General features: G+C 42.5%; 1 protein-coding gene and 1 long non-coding RNA gene across 11 annotated transcripts in view; one reads left to right on the top strand and one right to left on the bottom strand.

The window, feature by feature from the left end:
• Window positions 1-3,422: 3,422 nt before the first annotated feature.
• Window positions 3,423-27,090, bottom strand: part of RBM6 (RNA binding motif protein 6) — a 106,909-nt gene continuing 83,241 nt past the window's right edge. For 9 of the 10 annotated variants that reach the window (XM_003982247.5, XM_019821830.3, XM_006928787.4 and 6 more), the window contains 15 exons: window positions 25,584-25,658; window positions 19,213-19,273; window positions 17,134-17,409; window positions 16,149-16,309; window positions 15,034-15,131; window positions 14,318-14,360; window positions 14,161-14,242; window positions 13,829-13,914; window positions 13,136-13,282; window positions 11,967-12,062; window positions 10,553-10,813; window positions 8,763-8,837; window positions 7,467-7,564; window positions 4,418-4,547; window positions 3,423-3,672 (listed from right to left, as the gene is read on the bottom strand). In XM_003982247.5, coding sequence (XP_003982296.1) covers window positions 3,547-3,672; window positions 4,418-4,547; window positions 7,467-7,564; window positions 8,763-8,837; window positions 10,553-10,813; window positions 11,967-12,062; window positions 13,136-13,282; window positions 13,829-13,914; window positions 14,161-14,242; window positions 14,318-14,360; window positions 15,034-15,131; window positions 16,149-16,309; window positions 17,134-17,409; window positions 19,213-19,273; window positions 25,584-25,658 — 1,815 coding nt within the window. In that variant the 3' untranslated portion in view covers window positions 3,423-3,546. Of the gene's footprint in view, window positions 3,673-4,417; window positions 4,548-7,466; window positions 7,565-8,762; window positions 8,838-10,552; window positions 10,814-11,966; window positions 12,063-13,135; window positions 13,283-13,828; window positions 13,915-14,160; window positions 14,243-14,317; window positions 14,361-15,033; window positions 15,132-16,148; window positions 16,310-17,133; window positions 17,410-19,212; window positions 19,274-25,583; window positions 25,659-26,612; window positions 26,780-27,090 lie in introns of all 10 variants that reach the window. The other variant, XM_006928788.5, reaches the window with a different exon arrangement.
• Window positions 4,547-27,090, top strand: part of LOC123383299 — a 28,397-nt gene continuing 5,853 nt past the window's right edge. The window contains exon 1 of the long non-coding RNA XR_006592854.1: window positions 4,547-5,033. This is a non-coding gene — a long non-coding RNA (uncharacterized LOC123383299). The remainder of the gene's footprint in view (window positions 5,034-27,090) is intronic.

Genomic DNA, 27,090 nt, shown 5'->3' with positions numbered 1-27,090 from the left:
ACTGGGTAGCTTATAAACAACAAAAAATTATTTTTCAACAGTTCTGGAGGCTGGGAAGTCAAAGCAGGGGCCAGCATGGTCAAATGAAGGTCCTTTTCTGGGTCGCAGACTTCTTGTTGTATCCTCACATGGTAGAAGGTACTAGGAAGCTCTGTGGGATCTCTTTTACAAGAGCACTAATCCCATATATAATGACTCCATCTTCATGAACTTAATCATTTTGCAAAGTCCTCACCTACTAATACCATTACCTTTGGGGGTTAGGATTTCAATGTATGAATTTGGTGAGGGGAGGGGACACATGCAGATCATCACAGTATCCACACACACACACACACACACACACCTTTTCACACGTATGTACGTATTTATATATAGTGTCAAAGTCACAGGGGAAGAGTAGATGTATGTAAAACTTCCATCACCAGATAAAAGTAAAAGTATGTGACCACGGGACTCAAATATGTGTTCAATGAAATTTAAAAGTTAAACATAGGGGCACTTGGGTGGCTCAGTAGGTTAAGTGCCTGATTTTTGATCTCAGCTCAGGTCTCTATCTCAGGGTTGTGGGTTCAAGCCCTGCATTAGGCTCCACGCTGGGTGTGGAGCCTGCTTAAAAAAAAGAAGATATAAAAGTTAAACATAGAGAAAGGTAAACCCCAAAATGGATGATGTAGATGCCAAGATTCCAGAACCTGCTAGACTTAATGGCCACTAGCACTTGACTGCCTCGTTCCCAAAGCAGTTCAACAAGCACTTCTGAGTATCCCTGAGGTGCTTGCTGGATTGGGCTCATTACCTGCCATAAAAGCTGTATGGCTGTTCATAAATGGCACATAATCATCCTTAAACTTGAAGAAGTTGCCTAGAAAAAAAAGATGCCCTCCATCCAGAAGGAAGTGCCACCCTCCCAAATTCTCTGGTAGCTGATCTTTTTTGTGGACACTGCCCATTTGAGCTCCAGAGCAGTGCCCCCAACGGCCTGTCTGGCAGCTGATGTGGGTCTGGAAAAGTTTAACAAGATCCCAGCTAATAAAGAAACAAAGACAATAGTTATTGTTTAAGATTTTATTCTTAAATAATCTCCATACCCAACATGGGGCTCAAACCCACAACCTGAGATCAAGTTGCATGCTCCAAATGAGCCAGCCAGGCACCCGTTTCTTGTTTTAAATAAAGCCACATATGTTCAATATAGAGCAAAGTCCTTTAAGACTGCTTTTCCTAATGTTCTGAAGTAAAAAACAAAACAAAACAAAACAACAGTTCTCAGGGTACTTGGGTGGCTCAGTCAGCTGAGCGTCTGACTCCTGGTTTCTGCTCAGGTCATGATCTTACAGTTTGTGGGATTGAGCCCTGTGTCAGGCTCTGCGCTGACAACATGGGGCCTGCTTGGGATTCTCTCTCTCTGCTCCTCCTCTGTTCAAACACATGCACACTCCCTCCCTCTCTCAAAATAAATTAAGTAAATATGAAAAACAAAGTTACCTTAATGAAATAATGATCTTATCTTTTTTTCCTTAATTCTCCACAACTTGGCAAAAGAAAAAAACTAGTTAACATATTTTGATCTCAGGCTACTCCAGAATAAGTAGACTTATGTGAGAACTCTTGCCTAGACCAAGAAACTGATTTCTTTTGTCAAGAGATGGGCTTTGATAAACTGACAGAGATATGCAATCAAAACTGGATTCAACTAGTATTATTCATGAGGCATTATTCTCTCATCTATTGGGTGCCTACTGTTGTTAGACCCTAGGAATAGAGTAGTAAAGAAAATTACCCAAGATCTTGCCCTTATGTAGCTGGCATCCTGATCAAAGGCTCAGGGAACTGCCCAGAGACATTGTAGGGTGACAGACACACCTTTCACACCCATTACTACTTTTGAACAATACCCAAAGTACTGCCTTAAAAATATATGGAATACTTTACACCTTATTTCCAATAGCAGTATTTCCCTTAAAGTGGCAAAATAAAGCTAGAAAACAAAACCAGGAGAAGTCTGAGGTCTGAGCTTAAACACTTTCTTCAGGGAAGATGCTATCAATAGCTTGCTGTACTCATTCTCTCATCATGTCAGTAATCGCTCAGTGTCAATCTTCCTCAGTACACTGATTCCCACGGGCACAAAGACCAACACTGACCTTGCTATAAGCCCCAGTGACAAGCAGAGTAGGCTATTAAAACATTCTTAGGGGCACCTGGGTGGCTCAGTCAGGTGAGCGTCCTATTTTGGCTCAGGTCATGATCTCATGGTTTATGAGTTTGAATCCTGCATCGGGCTCTGTGCTGACGGCTCAGAGCCTCGAGGCTGCTTTGGATTCTGTCTCCCCCTCTCTCTGCCCCTCCCATGCTCATGCTCTGTCTCTTAATAATAAACGTTAAAAAAAAAAAAAAAAAAAAAAAAAAAGAGGTGTCCAAAGATACCTCTTTGGAGAGTTTTAGCCATGGAGGGAAAGAAAATCTGGGATAGCGGTTGGAGGGTAGTGACAATTCTTTTTCCTGGCTGTTATTTTCCAGCCTCCACATCCTTTTGTCTGTTCAAAAACCAGTCTGGGATCTTATACTGGTGTGGATTCTGCATAATGGTGATTACACATTTCACTGATCTTCAGTGAGCTCTCCAACCCTCTTGGTGAGATCGATGTCTGCTTTCCTCAACACCACATGAGAATATCATGAGCCCCACACCCTTAACTGCAGGGATGGCAAAGGCTATTTTCTGCCACCCATCGATATTGGTGTTGAGTACTCACAAAATGTGCTGGAACTTCTCAGGGATCACTAGAGACACGGTGGTGGCTCCAACGGCACCATGTAGGCCTCCCGTAGAAGAGTTTTTTTTTTTTTTTTTTTTTTAAAGTTTATTTATTTATTTTCAGAGAGAGAGTGAGCAGGGGAGGGGTAGAGAGAAAGGGAGAGAATCTCCTAGCATACAGCCAGATGTAGGGCTTGATCTCAAGAACTATGAGATCGTTACCTGAACTGAAATCAAGAGACAGAGGTTTAATTGACTGAGCCACCCAGGCGTCCCAGTGATAATTCTTACTATGCCAACTCATTGTGGTCATCGTACCTGTGATGCACTGAGCACCCAGCAGGTCCCCAGAAAAAGAACTGTCACACTGCCCCTATCCCAAAAATAGGGAAGTCAGAAGAGGACTTAATGAGGTGCTATTTCCACTAAATAGATACACAAAGTAACTTTAAAAACCTGACAGTACTCACACAAGTTAAAGTTCAAAGGTCACAGCAATGCCTCCACTCACACTGACAGCAGGCCGTGTCCCAGGGCTCATGGTAGTACTTGCTGCCATTTAAATGTCACCTCAAATGGGCTGCACCAAGGCACACTCTCTCTCCTACCATAAGCCCCACCCCCACCCATCTATGGGAGAAAAATGTAACAACCAAAAAAATCACATTGAAAAAAAGTTTATTTAAAAAAGTTCTAGCAGCAAGAACAGTAACAAAACAAAAGGAGACGGACAAACAAAACAAGAAGGAGGTTGTGTCCTATGGGACTTGCCTCTCCTCCATTCTTTAATCTAGTTCTTTATACCGAGCAAACATGACTCTTCGCACAGCGTCTCGGTAAGTCTCGTTGGACTGTCTCTTGCTGGTTCTTCCTGGAGCCCCTACACTGGGCCCCCTCATCCGGCCTTCAGTCTGTAACACAAAGACAAACAATGAAGTGAGCTCTATGAATTAATTAGCCTCAGGGCTGGCCTTTGATCACAAGCATTTCTGGACCAGTAAAGAACAGGATATAGGAGAATTTTTTAGAATGTTTAATTAATTAAAAAAAACAGAAACAAAAACACCCAAGATGAATAAGGAGGGCAGTGGAGCTATGGCCTCAGGATACAGGATTCAATACCAGACATAGGGGAAACCAGTCTCCTATCTCCTATAGCTGGTGTTTCAGAGGGGAACCAAACCAACACAAAATGGGCAATGTTCCCTCCTATCACCTTTTCTCTCTTCTCTTTCTGAAATATGAGGGGCAAAGCCCTTCATGGGAACAGAACTAACTTCATGCTCCTTAAATTGTAGCCATTTTAACTCCTCTGATGACAATGCCTCTCAGAGATGCTTCTGTACTTTTTATTATGGGTTCCCTGGTTCTTTTCACCACACGATCTGTCAGTCTCAAACTGCCTGATTCCCATACTTTCCATCTTACTCCATGTAAGAGTAAGATGAGCCCCATTCCCACTCCCAACCAAACTACAAAGGGCCCAGAATGCCTAGTTAGAATCCAGTAATCAAGACTGATGGGCTCCTTCAGCTCTTGTGTCCTTCACCAGCAGTGGAGAAAGCCTAGCTAAAAGGCAAAGACAGCTCCAAGCCAAAGTGAGAGAAAGTATATTCCAGGTTCACACCACCCCCAACAAGATGGAAACCATTTCACCTCCTCTGCTGAAGCCAATCCAGGATGGCCATATCCAAGGCCTGCCCCCTTCCTCCAGCCAGTGGTCTGTTGGACACAGCCTCCTTTGTTGCTACTGTCAATACCTTCTTTACCAACAGGTTTACGATCACTGTAAAAGCAGCAGAAATACTTAAGACACCAACACTTTCAAAGTGACCATTTGTGAGCTTAATAGAAACCTCTGTCCTCTTGATTCAGATTTGCTTCCTCTTAAGTATTTTAAACAATATTTTTGTGCCTACTGTCTATGCAACAGGGTTTGTCCTGGGGATGTACAGAGATGACCAAGACCTGACCCTGTTCATGGGGAAGGATATGAGGATAATATGTCCACAGATGCTTATAACACATTGAAGAGCTCAGCCATGGATGTGGCACCAGGAGATATCTCCTATGGAAACAGCAGAGAAAACACAAACTCTGAAGGTGTATCACCAAAAACGATGAATTTCAACAAGAAGGCACATCTGAATGGACCAAAAGCATGAGAGGAAAGGAGGCCACAAGTAAGAAGTGAAAGAATACAATTTGTCCAGGAGAGGAGAAGTAGCCTTGAACGTCACGCTCAATCATGACTCTGGACTGCATCCTTCAGGTAAAAACAAAAAACAAAACAAAACAAAACAACACAACACCTGAACTCTAGGCCTCCCTCTAAGCAAGGTATACCTTCACAAAAAAAGTGTGTTTTAGAGATTTCTGTTCATAAAGATGGTTTTGGTGGCAGGGTAGAGAGTACACTGAGGATTGAAGAACAGAGATTGAGAGTAAGGAGTCTAGTTTGGAGGTGAGCTAGAAAGGGGGACAAAGCTTAATTAGGGATGTGGCCAGTAACAACATAGGGGATAAAGGAGTAAGACTGGGTCAGACCAGGTAGACCAGGATGCAGTGACGTTACTACTCCGAAAAAGGAACACAGCAGGTTTAGCAGGGCTGGAGTATGATATATGATACAATACTGAGTAATTGTTTAATGTGAAGACCCTAAGAGGTCTCTAAAAGAACATGCCCAGGAGGTAAATACAAAGGGTAATTTTGCACCCAGAAACCTGAATGGCCTTGGGATGGAGTCACAGGACCTGTTAGCCTGTTAGTGATGGCTGAGGTTTTGGGTACCTCAGACAGTCCAGGTCAAGAGGGTGGAGCAGCAAGAATAAAAGTATTGAGGGCAGAGTCCTGGAGAAGATCTGGAATTTCCCAGAAAACCAAGAGAAGCAGGAGAGAAGACTAAGAAGGAAGAGAACCTGTAGAATGTGGTATGATTGGTGCCAGAATACAAAAGGGTGTCCTCCTGCACCCAGCCCAACTAACTCAGAGCTAAGGTGCTCTTCCTTCTCCTAATGGACCCCTTTACCATTTCCTTAGTCCAGTATATTTCAAATTGTGGAGAATAACCTAATAGGGGGTTACATTGATTAAGTGGTCCTTCCTTAGCATTTCCTAAGAACGCAAACAGAAAAAACTAGAATAAAAATATCAGAGTTTTATTACATAAAGAAATATTTTTTAAATAAAGTTTATTTAAAATTTATTTTGAGGGGGGGGGGGAGGGTCGGTCAGGGAGGGAGGGAGAAAGAGAATCCCAAGCAGGCTCCACAGTGTCAGCATGGAGCCTGACGCGGGGGCTCGAATTCATGAACCATGAGACCATGACCTGAGCCAAAATCAAGAGTAGGCCACTTGACTGAGCCACCCAGGTGCCCCTAGGAAGTATTTTCCATGAAGATTTCTTTTTCAGGTACTTACACACACATGATTATTGGGCCATGATTAAATAAATCTCTTACTGTGGGTGGTCAGCAAATAAGTGGAATGCCAGAGCCCCAGACCACATCAACTCTTCTCTGGGGCCTTTCTCCATCAGTGATCTTCCCCATTCCCATGTTCATAACCTACCCTGGCTATTAGCTCTTTCACCTACCAACACATATACCTGTTCAAGTCTCACCAGAACAATGCCCTGCTTAAAATCATTTCATAACCTCCCACAGCCCTAAGGCAAAGTCTTAGCATGGTGTTCAAGGAGTATGAACTTCATGAACTGGCCTCTGTCTACTGAGCCAGCCTCATCTCCTGTCACTCAGCCATATATCCCCAGTGTCCAGTTCCATCAAGCTACTTTCTTTTTTTTTTTTTTTTTAATTTTTAAAATGTTTATTTACTTTTGAGAGGTGGAGAGACAGAGCAGGAGTGGAGGTGGGGAGCAGAGAGAGAGGGAGATAAAGAATCCGAAGAGGCTCCAGGCTCTGAGCTGTCAGCACAGAGCCCGATGCATGGCTCGAACCCACAAACTGCGAGATCATGACCTGAGCTGAAGTTGGCCACTTAACCAACTAAGGCACTCAGGCGCCCCTCCGTCAAGCTACTTTCATCCACAGTGTATGCAGTTTCCTCCAACTGAAATGCCCGTTCCTTCTCCACTGGATTTCTATGTCTGCTGTACAAGACACAGCATCACCTAAACCTTCCTTGTCCTATGTTCAGTTGGTCAAGGATAATATATGTCTTGTCCACCTGTGTATTCCTGGTGCTTAGTGCAGTACCTGTACACAATGGGTTATCAACAAATTCTACATAACTCTGGGCTCACGACTCAGGACTATCTGACTAGAAACAAGCACATGAATCTAGAGATCATGTACATTTATCAGCAGCCGACTATCCATTCAGTGCCTATGTGTGAGAATGGAGGTTCCCTAGAGAAAAAGCCCGAGACAGTGACATTCTTATCAGGTCCATAGGAGGCATAGCATTACTGATGAGGAGAGAAAGAGTTACCAGCCATGGCCACTCCAGCCCTGGCTTCAAGCAGCTAAGCAGCCAGGCATCTTCCATGCAAACATACATATTTCCCGAGTAAAGCCAGGTGGTCAGAGGCTGGAGTGAACCTTATGCTCAAGGAGTTCAGACAGAACCTGCTCCCACTAACCTCAGTTACCCCTAAAAGAAAAAGAGCAGCACAGCTGGAGAAAGATGGTTTCACCATTAGGCCTTGTGGCCTAGGCTGAGTGAAAAGTTCCCGGCTTACCTGTCAGTTTCCCTGGAGTATTTAATTCGCTTCCTTTCTGGAGAGTCAAAAGATTGGAGCTTTTCCCTGCGATCATTTCCTCTTTCTTTAAATCTTCCCTGTTGGTAAGCAGAATAAAAGATCTGAGATTTCCATCTAAGGGGGTTGGGTAGTGGGGAAGCTTCACTTTACTCCTGATATTCCTTCTTTTTTAAAAAATTTTTTTTTTAATGTTTATTTATTTTTGAGACAGAGAGAGACAGAGCATGAACGGAGGAGGGACAGAGAGAGGGAGACACAGAATCTGAAACAGGATCCAGGCTCTGAGCTGTCAGCACAGAGCCCGACGTGGGGCTCGAACCCACGGAACGTGAGATCATGACCTGAGCCGAAGTCGGCCGCTTAACTGACTGAGCCACCCAGGCGCCCCTCCTGATATTCCTTCTAATGTGAAGGGAGTTCAACTGGTAACTCCTGGAATCTCTTGCTACTTCAAATACTCTTCTTGAGAAGCAGTGGCTTCTCCAACTGGTAAATTTGAGAAGAAATGAGCTACTGTGCTTGACTCACAGCTGTGTTTTCCTCTTCTGAGGAGGAGGTACTCTCCAGTAGAACTCCAAAGGAGGATTCCTAATGGTCACATAAGACCTGGCTCAGTCAGTGAAGCCTGCGGCTGTGTAGGTGAGTCTGCCTAATTATGTGATCTAGGCAGCAAGTCCATTTAGCTCTAAACTAAACTACTTCCTCCAACCTAGCCTCTAATAGTAAAAGATGTCATTTCAGCAGCCCTATCCAACACTTCTTCATTGATTTTAAAAGCTGTGCAGGAAAGAAATGCTATTTATTTGACCTATCTGGAGACCCTAAACTAACACCACTTTTAAAAAATAGATTAAGATATAATTTATAAACAATGAACTGCACCCATTTTAATGTAGTTTGAGGAGTTTTTTTTTTTTTTTTTAGTATTTATTTTTGGGGGGGGGAGAGAGAGAGACTGAGAGAGAGAGACAGAGCGTGAGTGGGGGAGGGGCAGAGAGAGAGGGAGACAGAATCTGAAACAGGCTCCAGGCTCAGAGCTGTTAGCACAGAGCCTGATGCGGGGCTCAAGCCCACAGATCACGACATCATGACCTGAGCCAAAACGAAGAGCTGACATTCAAGCGACTGAGCCACTCCCAGTTTGAGGAGTTCTGATAAATGTATATACCATCTTTTAGGGCCTCTTCATTCTGTGTCTTCAGCACAGCCTACAAATTCCACACCAGAAAGTATAAAGGGTTGGGGTCAAGGGAGTAACAGGTCACCAAAGCTTACCTCCTGTTCCCTCCTTTCTAGATAGGCTAGTTCCTGCTCAGACTGTTTTATCTTCCGATGGATTTCCAGGTTTTGCTGAGAAGAGAAAAAGTTCTAGGAGTACAGGTCTAGAAAAAGTGGCCCTAGAAAGTGTTTCTAGGCCTTTCCCAATAGCTGCTTTAGGACTGTGGCTCCTTTCACTGACCAACTCTCCTGAATGATCAGTCTACCCTGCAAGCAACAATTCTTAGCTAGACTGGCTTTAGGCTCACCAATGAGACCCCAAGTTCAACTGCTGGCTTGTCACACAGATTAGTTATGTGGTGTGGCACAAGAGACCTTATTCTACTACTCTCCAAAACATAGAAAACACAAATCTGGGTTATATGGTAAAAATTATGACAGAGGGGAATCTGAGCACACCAGTAAAGAAAATGAAATGCCAACAAATGCTCTGCCTAATACCACCTGCCCCCCACCACCATTCTCAGGCACTATTCACTTTTTCAAACCCTCAGAGAAATATGAAAAGGAGAACCCAAGCTCCTAAAAGAACAAACAGACTGCTCTGAGAGTCCTGTATTCCTTGAGGGTCCCCCAGGTCTTAAGCATGACTCTACTACACAATATCCTCAGGCACATATAAGAAACTTGAGGTGTCCAGAGCATCTCTTGTATGGACAGGGGATTCTTTGCACTGGATCACTGCAAGGAAAGGAAAAAGTACTACAGTCCACTTTCCATGGTCCCAGGGTCAGTTCACCAGACTTCTGGCTCCTCTTTCCTAACATTAGACATTTAATATCATTTTCATTAGACAGCTTAAATTTATTTTTATTTAAAAAAAAATTATTTATCCTTTTATTTTTTAAAAAATTATGCCCAATATGGCTTGGACTCACGACCCCAAGATCAAAAGTCACATGCTCTACCCAACTGAGCCAGCCAAGAACCCCCAGAGAGCTGGAATTTAAATGTGTCAGTCTCATGACTCAGAATTCTAGAAGGGCAAAGGGACTTGGGAAGTAATCTGTTGCAGGGAGTGTCAGGAGCCTCTCACCCCCATAGAAACTCTGCAGAGCCTCCACTGAGGCAGCTGGGAGAAGAGGTGTGCCTATTACCAAAAGCAAAGTTTCTCAGCTTTTAGCTACATAAGACTTTGGGTTTTATACTAAGGGAAAGTTGAAATCCAATCTCCTCACTGGCTCTAGCAAATCTGCTAGAGAAGGAGTGTGAAATAAATCACCCTATACTGAAAACACGGATCTGCCTATGGGCTTTCTTTGTCCAGAATTTGGCTCCTTGGTCAGTACATCTAAATGGGAAGACTGCAGGGGAGGGCCAGTGTATGTCAGTTTAGCACCCCAACAACAGATGTCGTGCCATGATTTATAGGTGTTTTACCACATGAAGAGGTGGCAGAATGTGACCCACCTTTGGGGAAAATTGCACAATATCAGAGCTAGACAGAACCAGGTGAAGGCACCAAGTATCACAGAAGAGAAGGGGCTTATCTGAGGTCCAATTGTTAGCTTAATGGAAGAGCTAAGATGAGAAACTCAGCCAGTTAGTTTCCTACTCCACGACCCCCTCTCCTCCTGTCTTCAGTGCAGCCTCCGTGTTTGGTGTCCCAGTCCCAGCCATGCTGCTTGCCTTGGGTCTACAAAGTGAGGTTTTGGAAGGTGAGCACAGCCTTAATGCAGAGCAACTCGTAACAAAAGGTGGAGGAACAATTCATTTTGAAATTGGGCTGTGATGCTCATTGATAGTAAGAGTCCAAAGTCTGAAAGGTCAGAGTCCCTTCCCCATACCTTGTGCAGGTCTGAGAGCTGCTGGTGTTTGATCAGAACTTCTTTGTTGGGAAACTGCCTTCTGCAGAGCAGACAAGCCAGTTTATTCCAGTCAGTGAGTTTGTCTTCTTCGTTCTCCTTCTTGGTCAGTTCCTCCCTTTGTGGGGGCTGTGCTGTGCGGGGCTGTGGAGGAGGCGTCTGTTCCTCCTCCTCTTCCTCCTCATAGTCACTGTCTCCTCCATATTCACCCAGGAGGCCAATGAGTGGGTTTATCACCTTAGGCTGGAAAGAGAAGGCCAGAGATTAAGACTAACTTCAATCTATATTGTGGGGCCTGTTTTCTGAATATTCCAATATGGGTATATCTCATTTCTTCTGAATATTCTGTCTGAATAATGAACAGTGGGCTCAAAATAGGCCCACTGACCGCACTGCTCCTTCCCAGATGGAAGGCAACATGGTTTAAGCTTGACTTTTCTCCTTGATCACTGAGATAAAACCAGAAAGGTTCTGTTAGAGGTGACTCTAGCAACAAACAGTGAAGAGAAAGAAGGGAAAGGGGAACTGACATAAACATGGAAGTTACGAGTTACAAAGAGGAAGAGATAGCAACAACCCCCAAGTCACTGTAACCCATGCAGAAAAGGAAAGATAAACTTTATTAAGGCTATAGTAAGGCTATAGCAAAAGGGATTTAGGAGGAGGATTAAAAAAGTAAATGAAGGATAAGCTCTCAGGTAGACAGCTCCTGAGTGACTCAAAGGCAAAGGCAAAGGCAAAGGCATGGATAGGACTGATGCTACAATGAACTGTACTAGTAATACGGTGCAGGCAAAGAATATTTACCAGTAGTTTATAGGAACTATGAAATAATGATGCATGGTCAGTGGCCTATGATCAATCAAAATAAAAATAAAGCATGGCCACTATTGTTATATATTTACATTTAACCAGAATCATCTGCAATTGGAGGAGACCATCACTTTAATGCATCTAAAAAAATGGGTACCAAGTTTAGAACTGTTTACTTTGGCCAGGCAGGCAAACTGTCAAAATGACCATGCATGCATTCCCCATCTGCGATTCTTATGCAGCACCAAAAAGGCAGGAAAAAATGGAGCCAGGGAAATGGGTTTCCTGGGTCATTTAGAAAAGAAGAATTAACAAGACCAAGATTATAACTTAAAAAGGGCCAGGTCCTCCCTTGGTCTGGTGGGAATGGCACAGGGTACAGATAACTGCCTCTGATTCTCCAGTTATATCCCTATTAGCAGATAGGAACATTTATCTCATGCTCATATTCAAGAAAAGTCCTTGTTTGTGAGACAGAGAGAACAAAAGGACCAACACCAAAGTGAGGCATCAGCCTCTAAACTTCCTTTCTCATATGGAACCAGCCCCAGCCTCTCAGCCCAGAGCCTTGGCTTAGTCTTACTGGTGGAGGACTCTCTTCTTTCTTCACAGTGGGAGGCAGGGGCTTCTTAAAGACGTCCTCTGGGGGGGCTGTCCCCTCACTGGCATTTTCCTGAAACTGATCAAACCCATGATAATTCTTATGATACTCATAAAAGCTGGTTAAGAGTTAACCCTGTTGAAATTAGTCAGATTTTCCAAACCTCCTAATTTGTGAAGTATCTGTAATGTTGCTATAATGCTTTCAAAATAAAAAAGCCTTTAAAAACATAACATTCAGTGTATATGGAGTGGTCACTATATGTCAGGAACCAGATGAGGCATTTTTATGCACTGTCATCCTTAGCCTTTACTACAACCCTCCAGGATAGGCATTAATATCCTCATTTTACAAATGATTGGGAATACTGTTAGAAAGAATAAGTGGCAAAGCAGAAGTCTAGGTTCTCAGAAACACACACATACTTTCTCTCTCTGCCTGTATCTCTAGATAAACAACCAGCAGTATTAGAAGGGGAAAAAAAAAGGTAAGTTATGAATTAAACCACAAGCAAATTCATCATTTTCACTAATGCTTAACTGGTGCCAGGGCAAATCAATAGAATTCTTTTGAAACTAATCTGGCTCTATGTTAGGAGACACAAAAATGTTCAACATCTTCCATTTTGAAAATTTATCCTAAGGAAGTAATTTAGAAGGAGAAATAAAATACTAACTAAATGATGCATATTACAACAGAATAAGACTAAAAAGAAGAGACAAATTATGCAGGAACGATGAAGAAAATGATGGTACAGTTTTACTGTGAGTTTTTTTACCATACAGGCATTAAAATAATAAAGAGTATTATAGAACCAGGGAAAAGCTACTTACGATCAAATATAAACTGAGCAGAGAACACAAACTGATAGCCTTACCACAATTACACCTACAGAAACATCAAGCACTGAAGAGGGGGAACAGGAGAGTGAAACTGTGCGGAGCCCAGGTGTTAGGATTTGAACTCAGCCACTTTGTTCTACCAGCCATGATTTTTATGATTGTGAAAGAGTTACCCACTGCCTATAAAAAGACAAGCGGATTACTGGCATTTTTTTGGTCACTTGTCTCTTCAACCCCAGATTTCCTCTAGGACTCCTTTATTTGAATCTGTAATTATCTGGTAAAGAGCAGATTCAAAAGCCCTCTTACCCTTGTCACTCCTCGGTCTTTTTTCTCCTTGCCATCTCTTTTAGATGCTTCCTTCTTGCTACTTGACTTTCCTTGAATGGTGGATTTCTTTTCCTTGATCTCCTCTTCTTCAGGTGACCCAGGGTCCTGGGGCACATAGACTTCTTGCTGCGATACGGTTACAAACTGTTAAGTCTGCAGAATGTCTCACTTTCTCAGTTAATTCTAGGTCTAAGGAGCAAGTTTCCTTCTAGGGGAAAGAATGGCTCTCTTCCTCACAAGCCTAAGAAGAGACCACATCAAACAATCTAGAAACTCTCTCCAGGGGCCAGGAAACATCCAGACCACTCACTGTCCATTTTTCCAAGAGCAGCACTGTTCTTACCTATAATGCCACAAAGCATTGCTTTTCCATATAGGCAACAGTTAACAGAAAGGTCACCATCTTTAAATCCTGAATGAACACAACTCAATAAACACAACATGATATAACAGGTGGACTCTAAAAGACACTCGACTAGACATGAGGTACAGACAATATAACAGAGCAGCTGCCAGGAATGGAGAAATAGTGAAACTTCTATAAATTTCAATATTGTCACTTTTCATTTAATGAGCAACCAGAAAATCCAGGGAATAAAATCTTCACAGTAACAAATTACAGATACTTTTCTCCAAAGAATCAGTGACCAAGTAAACCAACCAAAAACTCACCTGAGTGTTGGGGTCATAATAAGTGCCTGCCAAAGGGTCATAATAGTAGCCAGTAGCAGAATCATATATGTAGCAGTCAGATGATGCTAGTGGGAACAAAACCAAGCCAATGTTAGTTAGTCCTTGCCCAGTGAAGCCGTTGCTGGGAACTTACCAAGAACAACCCAAGAATGGGGTTGGCCAACCCAAACAGGTGCAGAACCCACAGATGGTGCTCTCTCTGAAGGAGCACCCCAGTCAACAGTATCTCTTGCTAACTTTGTGACTACAAAGATTTCAGTTAATGAGTAGTCAAGCCAAAAAGACCAAAAGAAATAAAACAAGTCACTTACACTGTTGTCCTTGTCGATTTGTATCTGAAGACCAGTCTGAATTTCTGCCTGCTCCTCTCCTATCTCGGAAATACTTTTTACCCTATCACAGAAAGGCAAGTTAAAATTATGGAACTTCTGATAGCTCTCAGAGTACTCCCCAACTGCTGACACCTACCTGATAGTAGTGCATGTGGTCAGAATGGTCCCCAGAATCATTTCTGTAACAAATAATACAACAGGTCTTGAGTCTGCTACCAAAAAAATCCCTGAGGACTGCCTACAGATTTGCCAAGAAACGTTCTTTCCCCCATTTTGCAGGGAGAGCTACCAACCCAGACAGCAAGCAGGCCTGGCAGTATGGAGGCTCCTACAAAGCCACTGCTGAAGCAAAAGAGCAAAGGAAGTGAGGGTGCTAGAGCAAGATCTGCTCCATCCCTGTAAGCCTGCCTCTCCAACGCAGCCACTTCCCAGTTACCGCTCCTGGGGCAAGATAAATATAGGAGTAAAGAGGAATTACGTTTCCTAGTACTGTGGGAGTATATGAACAGGGCCAGGGAAGTGGGGCGTCAGGACATCATTTTCTTAGGATTCCAAGGGGCAAGGATATATCAAGATTTTTCTGCACATCCAAGACAGTATCATCATTTGAGACCCAAAGATACCAGGAAGTGAAGAGGAAAGGGACTAAAGTATCTAGTAGTGCTATTTAAGGGGGAGAAAAAAAAAATCTAGAGTCAGAATAAGGCAAGCTTCAGAAAAAGAAAACACGCATACGTATCTGAAGCAACCCATATCAGAAGATACCATGTCTTACTATCTCTGCCTTTTATCAGTTTCCTCCCAAAAACCTGAGTAGGGGAATCACAAAGGAGGCCCACTCCTCTGCCTTACCTTCGTTTTCCAGTGGCCAAGTTTACAGCTACCATCTTCCCATCGATACTAAATGGCGGATCAAGGTTCTGTAAGATCTTCACTACACGAAGAGCTTCCTGGGGAACCAAAGATACATTTCAGCACAGGGAGAGAGGAAAGGCCATGTCCTTTGAAAGAGAACTGAACATGGATTTTCCTTCTCAAAAGAAAAATGTACTGAACATTATGTTCTGGTCATAACTGTAATAGTAAGAGCACACTGGCAAAAACAGGCAAGTCTTGATGAAGTGTTGATCAGAATAGTGGTCACAGTAGACACCAGTTTCTCTGGTATTGATATCAGAAATTCAAATTCAAATTCTCTTCTGCAATTGTCATTGCATCAGATCCAGTTTACAAAGTCCCTTATGATTTCTGACCATGAAATCTAAGAAATACCAATGATTTTCATTACTACCTTCACAATATTAGATAGAAAGCCCAACAACTAAAAATTCAAGCCACAAGAATCTATTAAAGCAACATTTTGAGGAAAAGAGCGAACTGTCCTATTACCATCAAATATAAGACCATCTATGGCTAAGCAAAACAAATTTCAGAAACAAGAAAATTCACTAAATCTTGAAAGGTTCAGCACATAGGTAATATAAGAACGTAGTTACTTGTGAGGAATCTATCTATCTATCTATCTATCCATCCATCCATCCATCCAGAGTGCGCCAGTGGGCGCACGTGAACAGGGAAGGGGCAGAGAGCGAGAGAGAGACTCCCAAGCAGGCTTTGTGCTGATGCAGGGCTTGAACTTACAATTCTGGGAGATCATGACCTGAGCCAAAATCAAGAGTCAGATGCTTAACTGACTGAGCCACCCAGGCACCCCAGTTCTCATGTTATTTTAATTGGACATTGTAAATGCCATAAAACAAAACCAGATTTGGAAAAACACTCAAGAATTCTAACTTTAAAAGGATAGTCCCTTCATCTGAGTGAGCATTAAACCCAAAGGAAAGAACAAGGGGGGTTGTGATGCCAGATAGCACATGAGTATTCCAACGATAAGGAAGCCCCTCAAATATCCTTAAGGATTCTATAGCCAGCTGTCCCTTGGCTATTCCAAAGCAGAGGAAACTTACCGCATGGGAGTCAAGGTCAATAAAGCCGTAAGTGTGGCCCATGGGGCCAGTTCTGTTCTTGATGATACGGACATTGGCAGTAGTAAGGCGGACGTAGGGCTCTAGCACTTCCACTATGACCTCAGGTGGAGTAGACCGATAGATGCGTTTTAGCATGATTGCTGAACGAACCATGCACAAATGGGAAAGGAGCAAAGAAAGAGAAAGGTTAATTTTCAAAGCCCTCAAAGCCTGATTGTCTTTTTAAAAAAATGTTTGTTTCATTTCATTTTTTGAGAGAGAGAGAGCATGAGCAGAAGAGGGACAGAGAGAGAGAGAGAGAGACACCCACACACACAGAATCCGAAGCAGGTTCCAGGTTCTGAGCTGTCAGCACAGAGCCTGATGCAGGGCTCAAACCCATGAACTTGATCACGACTGAGCCGAAGTTGGACACTTAACTGATTGAGCCATCCAGGTGCCCCTAAAAATGTTGGTTTCTGAGAGACAGAGCGCGCATGTGCATGCATGCACACACACGTGAGCAGGGGAGGGGCAGAGAGAAAGGGGGACAAAGGATCTGAAGTGGGCTCCGTCCTGACAGCAGAAAGCCAGATGCGAGGCTCTGACTCCTGAACTGTGAGATCACGACCTGAGCTGAGGTCGAAAGCTTTAATTGACTGAGCCACCCAGGTGCCCTTGATTGTTCTTTTTATACTACAGATGCCATTCTGCTCTAGCAAGGCTGATTCTATAAAACAACGTTGGTCATATACTTCAAACATTTCTTCACCAATACTCAGAAATTTGAATAGCAACTTGCTATTTGGAGGATATAGATTCCTTTGACTGGTATGGCAAGGCCTGCAGAAAGCAAGAGCCTCCACCATAAGATGAGCAGTTTTAATAGGGTGTGGGAAAGAGCTGGTCCCCAACCACAAAACAGACCATCTAAATTCCAACTGAGGTAGTCAAAATCTAGTACACCCCCTGACAAACCACTTACTTTTGCTCTCCCCATCCTGGCGTGTCTCCCCAGACCATGGCTCCTTCTCTCGGTCTCTTCGGAAGGTAAGCCCTTCCCTTCGAGAAGGAGGCAGGTATCTTTCTGCTTCTCTCTTTTGATGTCCCAAGCGTGGTTCTTGTCCTTCTTCCCGCTTTTTAGGTTCAGATTCTTTATCACCTGACCTTGGAGACTGGTTGGGTTGTTTTTCTGATGCTGCTGGTATGGATGTTTTCTGAGGCTGAGGATAGGTTACTAATTCTTGCTTGGTCTCTGTCACTAGAGGAACAGAAACAGAAAGAGAATCTCCAGCAGGTTTCATCCAAAAAACACTACTGCTGTGATTCCTCCTTACCTGCCACCAAATACTCATATTGGAATGCTTTTAACAGTCTTAGAAATACCTATAAAAAAGCCCTCTAACAGATTTTAAACAAGGCTAATGAGTCCGCATATGTTATACTTCAAAGAAACCACTCAATTATTGAAAAAATTTCATCTTATGAGTTCTCTATTACTTTCCAAACATTTAAATATAAGAAATCCTTCATGAGACTCCAGGCCTGAATACTAAAACCAATGATAAGAATACATTTGGCAACAAAATTACCAAAGATATGATTATTGCCAGAAGTTTGGTAGAAACATATTTTCCAAATGTTTATGTCTAGGAGCCTTGCTTCTTCCAGTGTTATGATACTATGACAGCTGCTTCAAATTCTCCAAGACCATGGGTGGGCCCCCTCTTCTCTAGGAAGTTAACAGACCTACCTAAATATGGCTCATTCACATGCAAATAATTATAATGAGCAAATGTCCTTCAAAATATAACTGATTCACTTCAAATCTCTTTCTATAGCAGGACAATTAGTCCAATTAACTAGGAGCATAGTTTTGCAATTAATTCAGTCTTGGAGGGTTCACAGAAAGTCATGTGGCTCAAAAAAAGACATTCTATAGGAGCAATATAGACTGCTTAATAGCAGTGACAGGCAATTAGCGAATACCTGCTTTACATGTTTCCATGTTAAAGTCGTCTCAGCCCTCTTGGTGGTATGGTACCCAAGGATTTTTATAAACCGTCCTTTCATTTGTTAGAATATATGGAGAAAGAAATCTTTCTTGAGGGAAAAAACACAATTTTGCCTAATCTGAAGTAATACAAGTTTAAAAATCTCAGTTATTTACTCACCTTCTCAGAGATTGGTTTGGTCTCTACAGCATGTAGGGCCTTCCTTAAAAGATTTTCAGAACAGCTGATTCACAGTCCTTACTAGGGAGCAAACTCTCCACTACAGCTCAAAATCCCAGCTAAGAAACTCTTTGAGGCATTTAAGTTCTAAACTTGGAACCAACAGGTCCTTCAGAAGGCTACCTGGATCCATACACTGAACTGTATTTTATGGTCACGCCCTAGCTCTCCTGAAGGGGTAATATCAGAAACAGGCACATAACAGTCACCACTCTAGGACTGTTGTTACAGATGCCCTTGACAGACTCCTGGAGGTTGTCTAACTAAAGGTTCTCTGCAGAGATTTACTTTAAAGTTCAGGGACTGAGAAGCTATTAGGTTTATCCTTCTATAAAAACAACCTATACTCTCAATCCTATTTTCTCTTGTTCATATTTTTACTGTTATCTTAACAAATATTTTTGTTGAAGATTCTGAAATGTTTAGGTAGAGTGTAAATAAGAACAGCATTTCGATAAAAATGATTCGCAATAACTTCAAAGCAGTGGGGGTAAGGGTCACATGGACTAATGCTGCATGGACTCTTTCTCAACTTAACATCCTTAACTGTACTCTAAACAGCACTACTACTGATCTCTAGTCAGCTGCTCACTTAGCCCCCTCAGTGTGAGGATCCTGCAAACCCAGCTCTTTCCCCTGGCAGAACTCTGACATCCAGTACCATTCAGAAACAGGTCACATGAGGGCAGAGATCACAATGCACTTTGAAGAGCTTTACAGATCAACTTGTATTTAGGGATGACCACTCTTTAAAGTCAAAGAGAACATGAAGTTTGTTTTGCTCAGTACACAAAACAGAAGCTACCACCACCACCTCTGCCACCACTCACCTTCCCTTGGGCACTTGCAGAGTGAACATGAAGATCGGTACCCAGCTACGCTGGCCTTACACTGCATGGGAAAGGGAAAGACTTTAAATTTGACCCAAGGCATTTTTAAAAATCTTATGTATATTGAACACAACAGTACCTGCCAAACATGAAAGAAATAAACCATATCCCAGGTCACCATAAAGCCTAACAAATCTGATGTCCCCCCCATTCACCAGAGCAGGCAGACAGAATCTGGCGAGCTGCTGTTTGAGAGCTGCGTTCCAACAGGGCACCTAGCTCTGGAGCAGTCCCAAATGCTTTTGCCCAGAACAAAGACTTCTATAGGAAATAAATTTAACTAAGAAAATTGGACGGTTAGGGACGCCTGGGTGGCTCAGTCGGTTAAGCATCCGACTCTTGGTTTCGGCTCAGGTCCTGATCTCACACAGTTCATGAGTTCGAGCACCGCATCAGGCTCTGTGCTGACAGCATGGAACCTGCTTGGGATTTCTCTATCCCTCTCTGTCTCTGCCCATCCTCAGCTTCCTCTCTGTCAAAAAACTAAATAAATAAACATTAAGACAATTTTTAAAAATTAAAAAAACAAAAGAAAAGAAAACTGGTTGTTAAGTGGTTTATAGGATACTACTGCCTCAAAGCCATTGCCATTCACAGTCTGCATCCAACATTTCATTCTGAACTGCTTATGACAGCCCCAACCAGGCTTGGCTGGAACTGAGAATTCATTTATCAATTCCCCTTAGTCAAACACTGATTTTAAAAAGGGGCAACAAAACAGGAGGAACGTACTGAAGCAATGTGAATGTAGTTCTTCTTGTCTGAACCTATGAATAAAAAGTTAAGCACATTGCCCAACCCCAAAGACCCTGAACTTTTGCCAATGAGCTTCTAAGTAGTATGAGGACAGAGAGTTGACTGGCAGGAAACCAAAGAGCAGGAACCATGAAGAAAATGCTGCTATTTGAGCAGGGCCTTGTGGGGCAAGTAAGGAATGCCAGATGGAGGAGAGAACAATAATCACAGAAGCAGAAACTAGTGAGTAAACAGCACACACCAGGTACCAGGCCTGTTTCACACATCGTCACTTAAATGATTTGGACAACTATTATCTCCTCATTTTGTAGAAGATGAAACAGGCTTGGAGAGGGTAAGTAACTCGAGTAAAGTCATTATAATTGATTATTTTGTTGTTCCCGTCTCTGTGTCAGAGCCCCTGTCTACTGTCAAGTGACTGTGGTACCTCTCTGCAACATGACTGCCCTCCCCTCTCTATTGTCACCTTTGGCCAACAGTGTGAGTGGGCCTGGCAGAAGCTCTAAGAGTCATCGCTTTGTGAGAACGAGCCTCTCATTCTCTCCCTCAGCCACGGGGAGAGCAATACCACATTGAGACTGTTCCATCCACCTGCATCCCAGAAAGAGAGGCTGTGGAGAACTGAAATAATGACCCATAGCTCCAAACATGTAATTCAAAGTAAGAATATGTGGGGCGCCTGGGTGGCTCAGTCAGTTAAGCGTCTGACTTCAGCTGAGATCATGATCTCGCAGTTGATGAGTTCGAGCCCCACATTGGGCTCTGTGCGGACAGCTCAGAGCCTGGAGCCTGTTTCAGATTCTGTGTCTCTGTCTCTGCCTCTCTCCTGTTCACGCTCAGTCTCTCTCAAAAATAAAACAAACATTAAAAAAATTTAAAAAAGAATATGTATATCAATTTAAGTCACTAGGATTTGGAGGCTGCTTGTTATTACAGAAGAGATGTCAGTGGTAGGTCAGAAGCCTAACCTTGGTTTTTGTCCACCTTCCCACCCACCCCCCCAGTCACCTTGGTTTTTTTTAAGTACCATAACCTTCACCTGTTTCACATGTCCAGTAATTTCCAGTATATGTGGGAGTGCAACCATCACTACAGTCTAACTTTAGAATGTCTTCATTGGCCCCATACTCACCAGTCCCATGGAATAGTACAATATAATGTCTTTTGTGTCTGGCATAGTGTTTCCAAAGTTCATCCATGTTGTAACATGTTTCAGTACTTCATTCAATTGCCAAATAGCATTCCACTATATGGCTGTACCACACGTTGTCTGTCTATCCATTCATCAGTTATGGACATTCAGTTGTTTCCACTCCTGGGCCATTATAAATCATACTGCTATAAATATTGTTTTTATTTTTTTTAATTTTTTTTTTAACGTTTTATTTTTAAAACTTTTTTTTTTTCAACGTTTTTTATTTATTTTTGGGACAGAGAGAGACACAGCATGAACGGGGGAGGGGCAGAGAGAGAGGGAGACACAGAATCGGAAACAGGCTCCAGGCTCTGAGCCATCAGCCCAGAGCCTGATGCGGGGCTCGAACCCACGGACCGCGAGATGGTGACCTGGCTGAAGTCGGATGCTTAACCGACTGCGCCACCCAGGCGCCCCTAACGTTTTATTTTTGAGACAGAGAGAGACAGAGCATGAACGGGGGAGGGGCAGAGAGAGAGGGAGACACAGAATCGGAAGCAGGCTCCAGGCTCTGAGCCATCAGCCCAGAGCCCGACGCAGGGCTCGAACTCACGGACCGTGAGATCGTGACCTGAGCTGAAGCCGGACGCTTAACTGACTGAACCACCCAGGCGCCCCTAAATATTGTTTTTAAAGTTGGTGCACTCCACATAAAGACAAAGGTCACATATGCAGGGTTGATCCCTCAACCATTCCAAAACAGCACAGAAATTACAAAGTACTCCTGAAACAGCTAAGCAAGTGGCTTGTCATCTTAGGGGACAATGTAACCAAGCCACTCTGCTCTTTCAAGCAATAGTTTTGGCAACAGCTATACAATTTTGACATCAGATATCAACATCTGTTTTCTGCTAGTTAACAGAAAATAGAGTTCAAAATTGCCCCTTTAATGCTAGCTTCCTCCAACTCTGATTATAAAAGAAATAATACTTGTGCATTATAGCTGATTAAGAAAGTATAAAAGAGGGAGGAATCACCCATAATATCAAAATGTAGAGGTAATCACTATTAAAATGTTAAATGTTATCAATATCCTAATGGTCTTTTTTTTTTTTTTTTTTTTTGCAGAAATGGAAAAGTTTTTCTTTAAATTTATGTGGAATTACAAAAGATCCTGAATAGCCAAAACAATTTTACTTAATTTTTTTAATGTTTATTTATTTGAGACAGAGAGAGGGAGAGAGAGTGAGAAAAATCATGAGTGGGAGAGGGGCAGAGAGAGGAGATAGAGAATTCCAGCAGGTGCCGCACTGTCAGCGCAGAGCCCGACACAGGGCTCAAATTCACAAACTGTGAGATCATGACCTGAGCTGAAATTAAGAGTTGGCTGCTTAACTGAGCCACCCAGGTGCCCCTAGCCAAAACAATTTTAAGAAAGAACAAAGATCGGGTGCCTGGGTGGCTCAACTGGTTAAGCGTCCAGCTTTGGCCCCGGTCATGATCTCATGGCTCATGAGTTCAAGTGCTACATCGGGCTCTCTGTCAGAGTAGGGTCTGCTTCAGATCCTCTGTCCACCCCGCCTGCTCTGCCCCTTCCCTGCTCATGTGCTTTCTCTAACTCTAAAAAAAAAAAAAAAAAGAAAAAAAGGAACAAAGCTGAAGGACATACTTATCAATTCCAAAATTTACTACAGAACTACAATAATCAAAACAGCATGGTACTAGCATAAGGAAAAAAATATAGATCAAAAGAATAAAATTGAGTGTCGATAGAAATCAACCTATAGACCCCTGTCGATTGATTTCCAATAAGAGTGCAAGACCACTCAATAGGTAAAGAATTGTGATTAAATAAATGCTGCTGGGACGACTGGATACCCACATGCCAAAGAATGAAGCTGCACAGCATGAACAAAAATTAACTCAAAACAGATGAAACATCTAAATATAAAAGCCAAAACTATAAAATTCTCAGAAGAAAACAGGGGTAAATCTTCATCACCTTGGATTTGACAATGGTTTCATGATACCAAAAGACAAACAACAAAAGAAAAAACAGCTGAACTAGACTTTATCACAATTTTTATGCAAAAAACACTATAAGAAAGTGAAAGACAGGGGCGTCTGGGTGGCTCAGTCAGTTGAGCATCCAACTCTTAACTTCAGCTTCCCAGGACACCCATGATCAAGCCACGCATCAGGCTCTGTGCTGAGTGTGGAGCCTGCTTAAGATTCTCTCTCTCCCTCTGTCCCTCTCCCTTGCTCCTGCTTGTCTGCACTCTCTCTCATGAATAAATAAATAAAAAAATAATAAATAATAAAAAAATAAAAAAAATAAAATAGAAAGTCAAAGACAACACACAGGATGGGAGAACATATTTGCAAATCACATATCTGATAAGGGTTTTATATCCAAAATATATAAATAACTTTCACAACTTAATTACAAAAAGACAACTCATTAAAAATGGGCAAAGGACTTGAATAAACATTTCTCCAAAGAATATATATAAGTGGCAATAAGCACATAAAAAAGATGCTCAACATCATTAGTCACAGGGAAATGCAAGTTAAAATCATGAGATATTATTTCACACCCACCAGGATGGCTATTTATCAAATAAGGGTTGGGGTGCCTGGCAGGCTCAGTTGGTAGAGTGTCTGACTCTTGATCTTGGGGTTGTGATTTAGAGCCCCACTTTGGGTGTAGAAATTACTTAAAAATCTTTTTTTAAAAGGGGGTTAAAATTTACAAATGTTGGCAAGAACTGTGCAGAAATTGGAACTCTCATTTATTGAGGGTGGGCATGTAAAATGGTGCAGATGCCGTCTATAGAAAACAGTTTGTTGATTCCTCAAAGAGTTAAAACATAAAAGTAACATATGACCTGACAATTCCTGGGTATATACCCAAAAGAACTGAAAATGTGTGTTCAAGCAAAAACCTGTACATGAATGAATATTCACAGCAGTCTTATTCACAATAGACAAGATGTGGAAACAACCCAAATGTCCATAAACTGATGAATGGATAAACAAAATGTGGTATAGCCAGATAATAATTATTCGGCCTAGAAATGAATGAGGTACTGATCCACAGCGTGGATAAACCTTGACAACATGCTGAGTTTGAAGGCAGACACAAAAGACCACATATTATATGATTCCACTTAGATGAAATATCTGGAATAGGCAAATCCACAGAGCTAGAAAGTAGATTAGTGGTTTCCTAGGAAGTGAGGAAAAAGAGAATGAGGAGTGACTGCTAATAGATACAGGGTTTCTTTCTGAGGTTATGGAAAAAGTTCTAGAACTAGATAGTATTGACGGTTGTACGACACTGTGAATGTACTTAATGCCACCGAATTATATGTTTTAAAATGGTTAAAATGATAAATTTAATGTGTATTTTATCACAATTTTTAAAAAAGTTAAATGTTTTCATAAAATGACACCATAAAGTAGTACATCATGAAATATGATACTTTGGTCGATGACAACCACAGCTATTCAAATTATATTTCACTGAGATTAACAAAATGTCAAACTAAAGTTTTTACTGAATTTTACCAAGTTCTATAATGAACTTTTTAATGAATCCTGGTTCAGGAACTTTGTAACTTTTTTAAAAAGTTTATTCATTTTGAGAAAGAGAGAGAGAAAGAGAGAGTGCACATGCACATGAGAGCAGGAGAGAGAGAGAATCCCAAGCCGGCTCTGCACTGTTAGCACAGAGCCTGATGTAGGGCTCCAACTCACAAACCGTGAGATTGTGATCTGAGCCAAAATCAAGAGTTGGCTGCTTAACTGACTGAGGCACCCAGACACCCTGAAACTTTGTAAATTTTTCACAATTATTTTTGAAACTAAGCAGCAATGAAAAATGACAAATTTTATTTTCATGCTCATTTACAATCTGGCTAGACTTCTAAGAAGAGTATGGCCTAAAATCTTTAAATCTGCCTTTTGAGAAGAATATTAGAGTTTAACAGAGGTATGATGCCACAGTACCTAAAGTTCCATATCCTTGGAAACCTTTTAATATCCAAAAAATATATAACTCCCACAGAACCAGCCTTTCAAAACACTAATTCCCCTGTAACCACCCCCAGAAAGGGTAACCAAGGAGAGGTTTAAGTCAAGGCACTGCTTTCAGTTCATCATCAATAGAAAAGCATGGCATATGTCCCTTGAGAAGGTGCCTCCAACAGGCCAATAGACCCAGAACCCTCTATGGCCACAGACAGCAGCCTGGGAAGCAGGAATGGTGGCTGACCTTGCTCTGACCCTCAGTTCATCTGAACTAAGGAAGAAGAGCTCAGTGCTCAGCAATGCATACTACCAGATAGCACTCCTGGAGACACGGAGGAGCTATGATGCTGGATCTTTACTTCTAAGGAACAGAATTCCAGGCACTTACCCGTTTGCAGTACCAAAAGTCCGGGCCTGATATATACTCAAGGATGACCTCTTTGTCATGGATCATTAGAGTTCCCTGTGAAGACAAAGACAGAAGCCATCAACGTCAACCCTCAGAGAAACAGACAGGAAGGCACAGACTGCCTTTCCAGTCCCCAAGCTGAAACATTTTACAAAGAGTGGCCTATTCATCAACAAAAGGAAATGGCTGTTTTAAGCCACAGACTTGGGGCAGTGTGGCAGAGCAAGCTTAAGCTTAAGCTTAAGGAAAGGGCGTGGCAGAAGGTGATATCAGTCTTCGGCCTTGGCTCCTGTGGGTCAGGGTGCTGTCCTTGGGCAGGATAGGCCCAGTCTACTTCTCCAGAGGTCACGTAGTGCACTTTCACATGAGTCCCAGCAAGTCTCCCCCACCTGGCTTGGCGCTAGCACACTATCAAGAAGCAAACTCTTCCTTCTGTAGCACAGAGGCACAGGAGCCCTCTCAATTGTCTTCTTTTCCATGGCTAACTCAAAAATCTCCTTGGGAGAGGTAGGTAGGGCTCTTAACTTTGGTGCCTGAAAACTTTCTTTGGAACACTGGCCGCATGGCAAAAGCACCAGGAAAAGAGGCACAACCCCAATGACAGGCAGAAAGGAGAAAGGTGAAAGCTTCACGGCAGGTCACATCCTTATGGCAGGAACCTGAATGGCTGGTGGTGGCAGCAGAGGTGTTGGCGGCAGTGGTGGCAGCAGCATCACTCTGGCTTGGAGCCTATGGAGTGAGCTAGCCATGAGATCTGAGGAGCAACCATTGGCAAATAAGCACTCTGGGGAAGTCTGGCACAGGAACAGGTGGGGAAAGGGGATCAGTAAGCCTGCAGTTAACAGAGTTCCTTTGCCTCTGCATTTTAGAAAAGTCACAAATTCTATTTCATATTAAGAAAAAGTTAAGTTTTAATAAACACTAGCCAGCAGACACGTGTTAGAGTAGAGGAAAAAAATCTCTGCCTACTGACAAGAGACCCTCACCCACACTGGTAAGTGAACTAACCGAGAATGCGACTCTGGAACTAGCCCCTGCGCTGTGTTCATTCTCCGCCCTCTAGGGTCCTCTGTGTCTCCTCAGACAGGGCTCTGAGTTCTACAAGGCATTTCTTTGCAAATGGACCTCAGTTTCTTGCTTGAATCCATACATCTGTCAAATAATGCTTTACCTCTCTGCTTTTCACACCAAAAGAGTCAAGAGAAATACATAGAATAAAATTATTGTCTTGTCAAAACCAAAGGAAATCTGCCCACCTACCTAGGTCCTAGAATCTGGTCTCTGAGAAATTGTTTCTTGGCTCGTTCTCAAGGTTAGAGGATGATGGCAATAAAAATTTGCTAACGTTTATTAGGCACTTACTCAGAGCCAGGAACTGTTAAGTATGTTATTTTATTTAATCCCCTAAATGATCCCATAAAATAACATTATCTCCACTTCACAGATGAGGAAACATGCTCAGAGTCAAGGTCATCCAGATGGTGAA

The sequence above is a fragment of the Felis catus genome, chromosome A2 (genome assembly GCF_018350175.1).
Source record: "Felis catus isolate Fca126 chromosome A2, F.catus_Fca126_mat1.0, whole genome shotgun sequence".
Taxonomy (NCBI): Eukaryota; Metazoa; Chordata; class Mammalia; order Carnivora; family Felidae; genus Felis; species Felis catus.
This window is presented reverse-complemented; position numbering and strand designations above follow the sequence as displayed.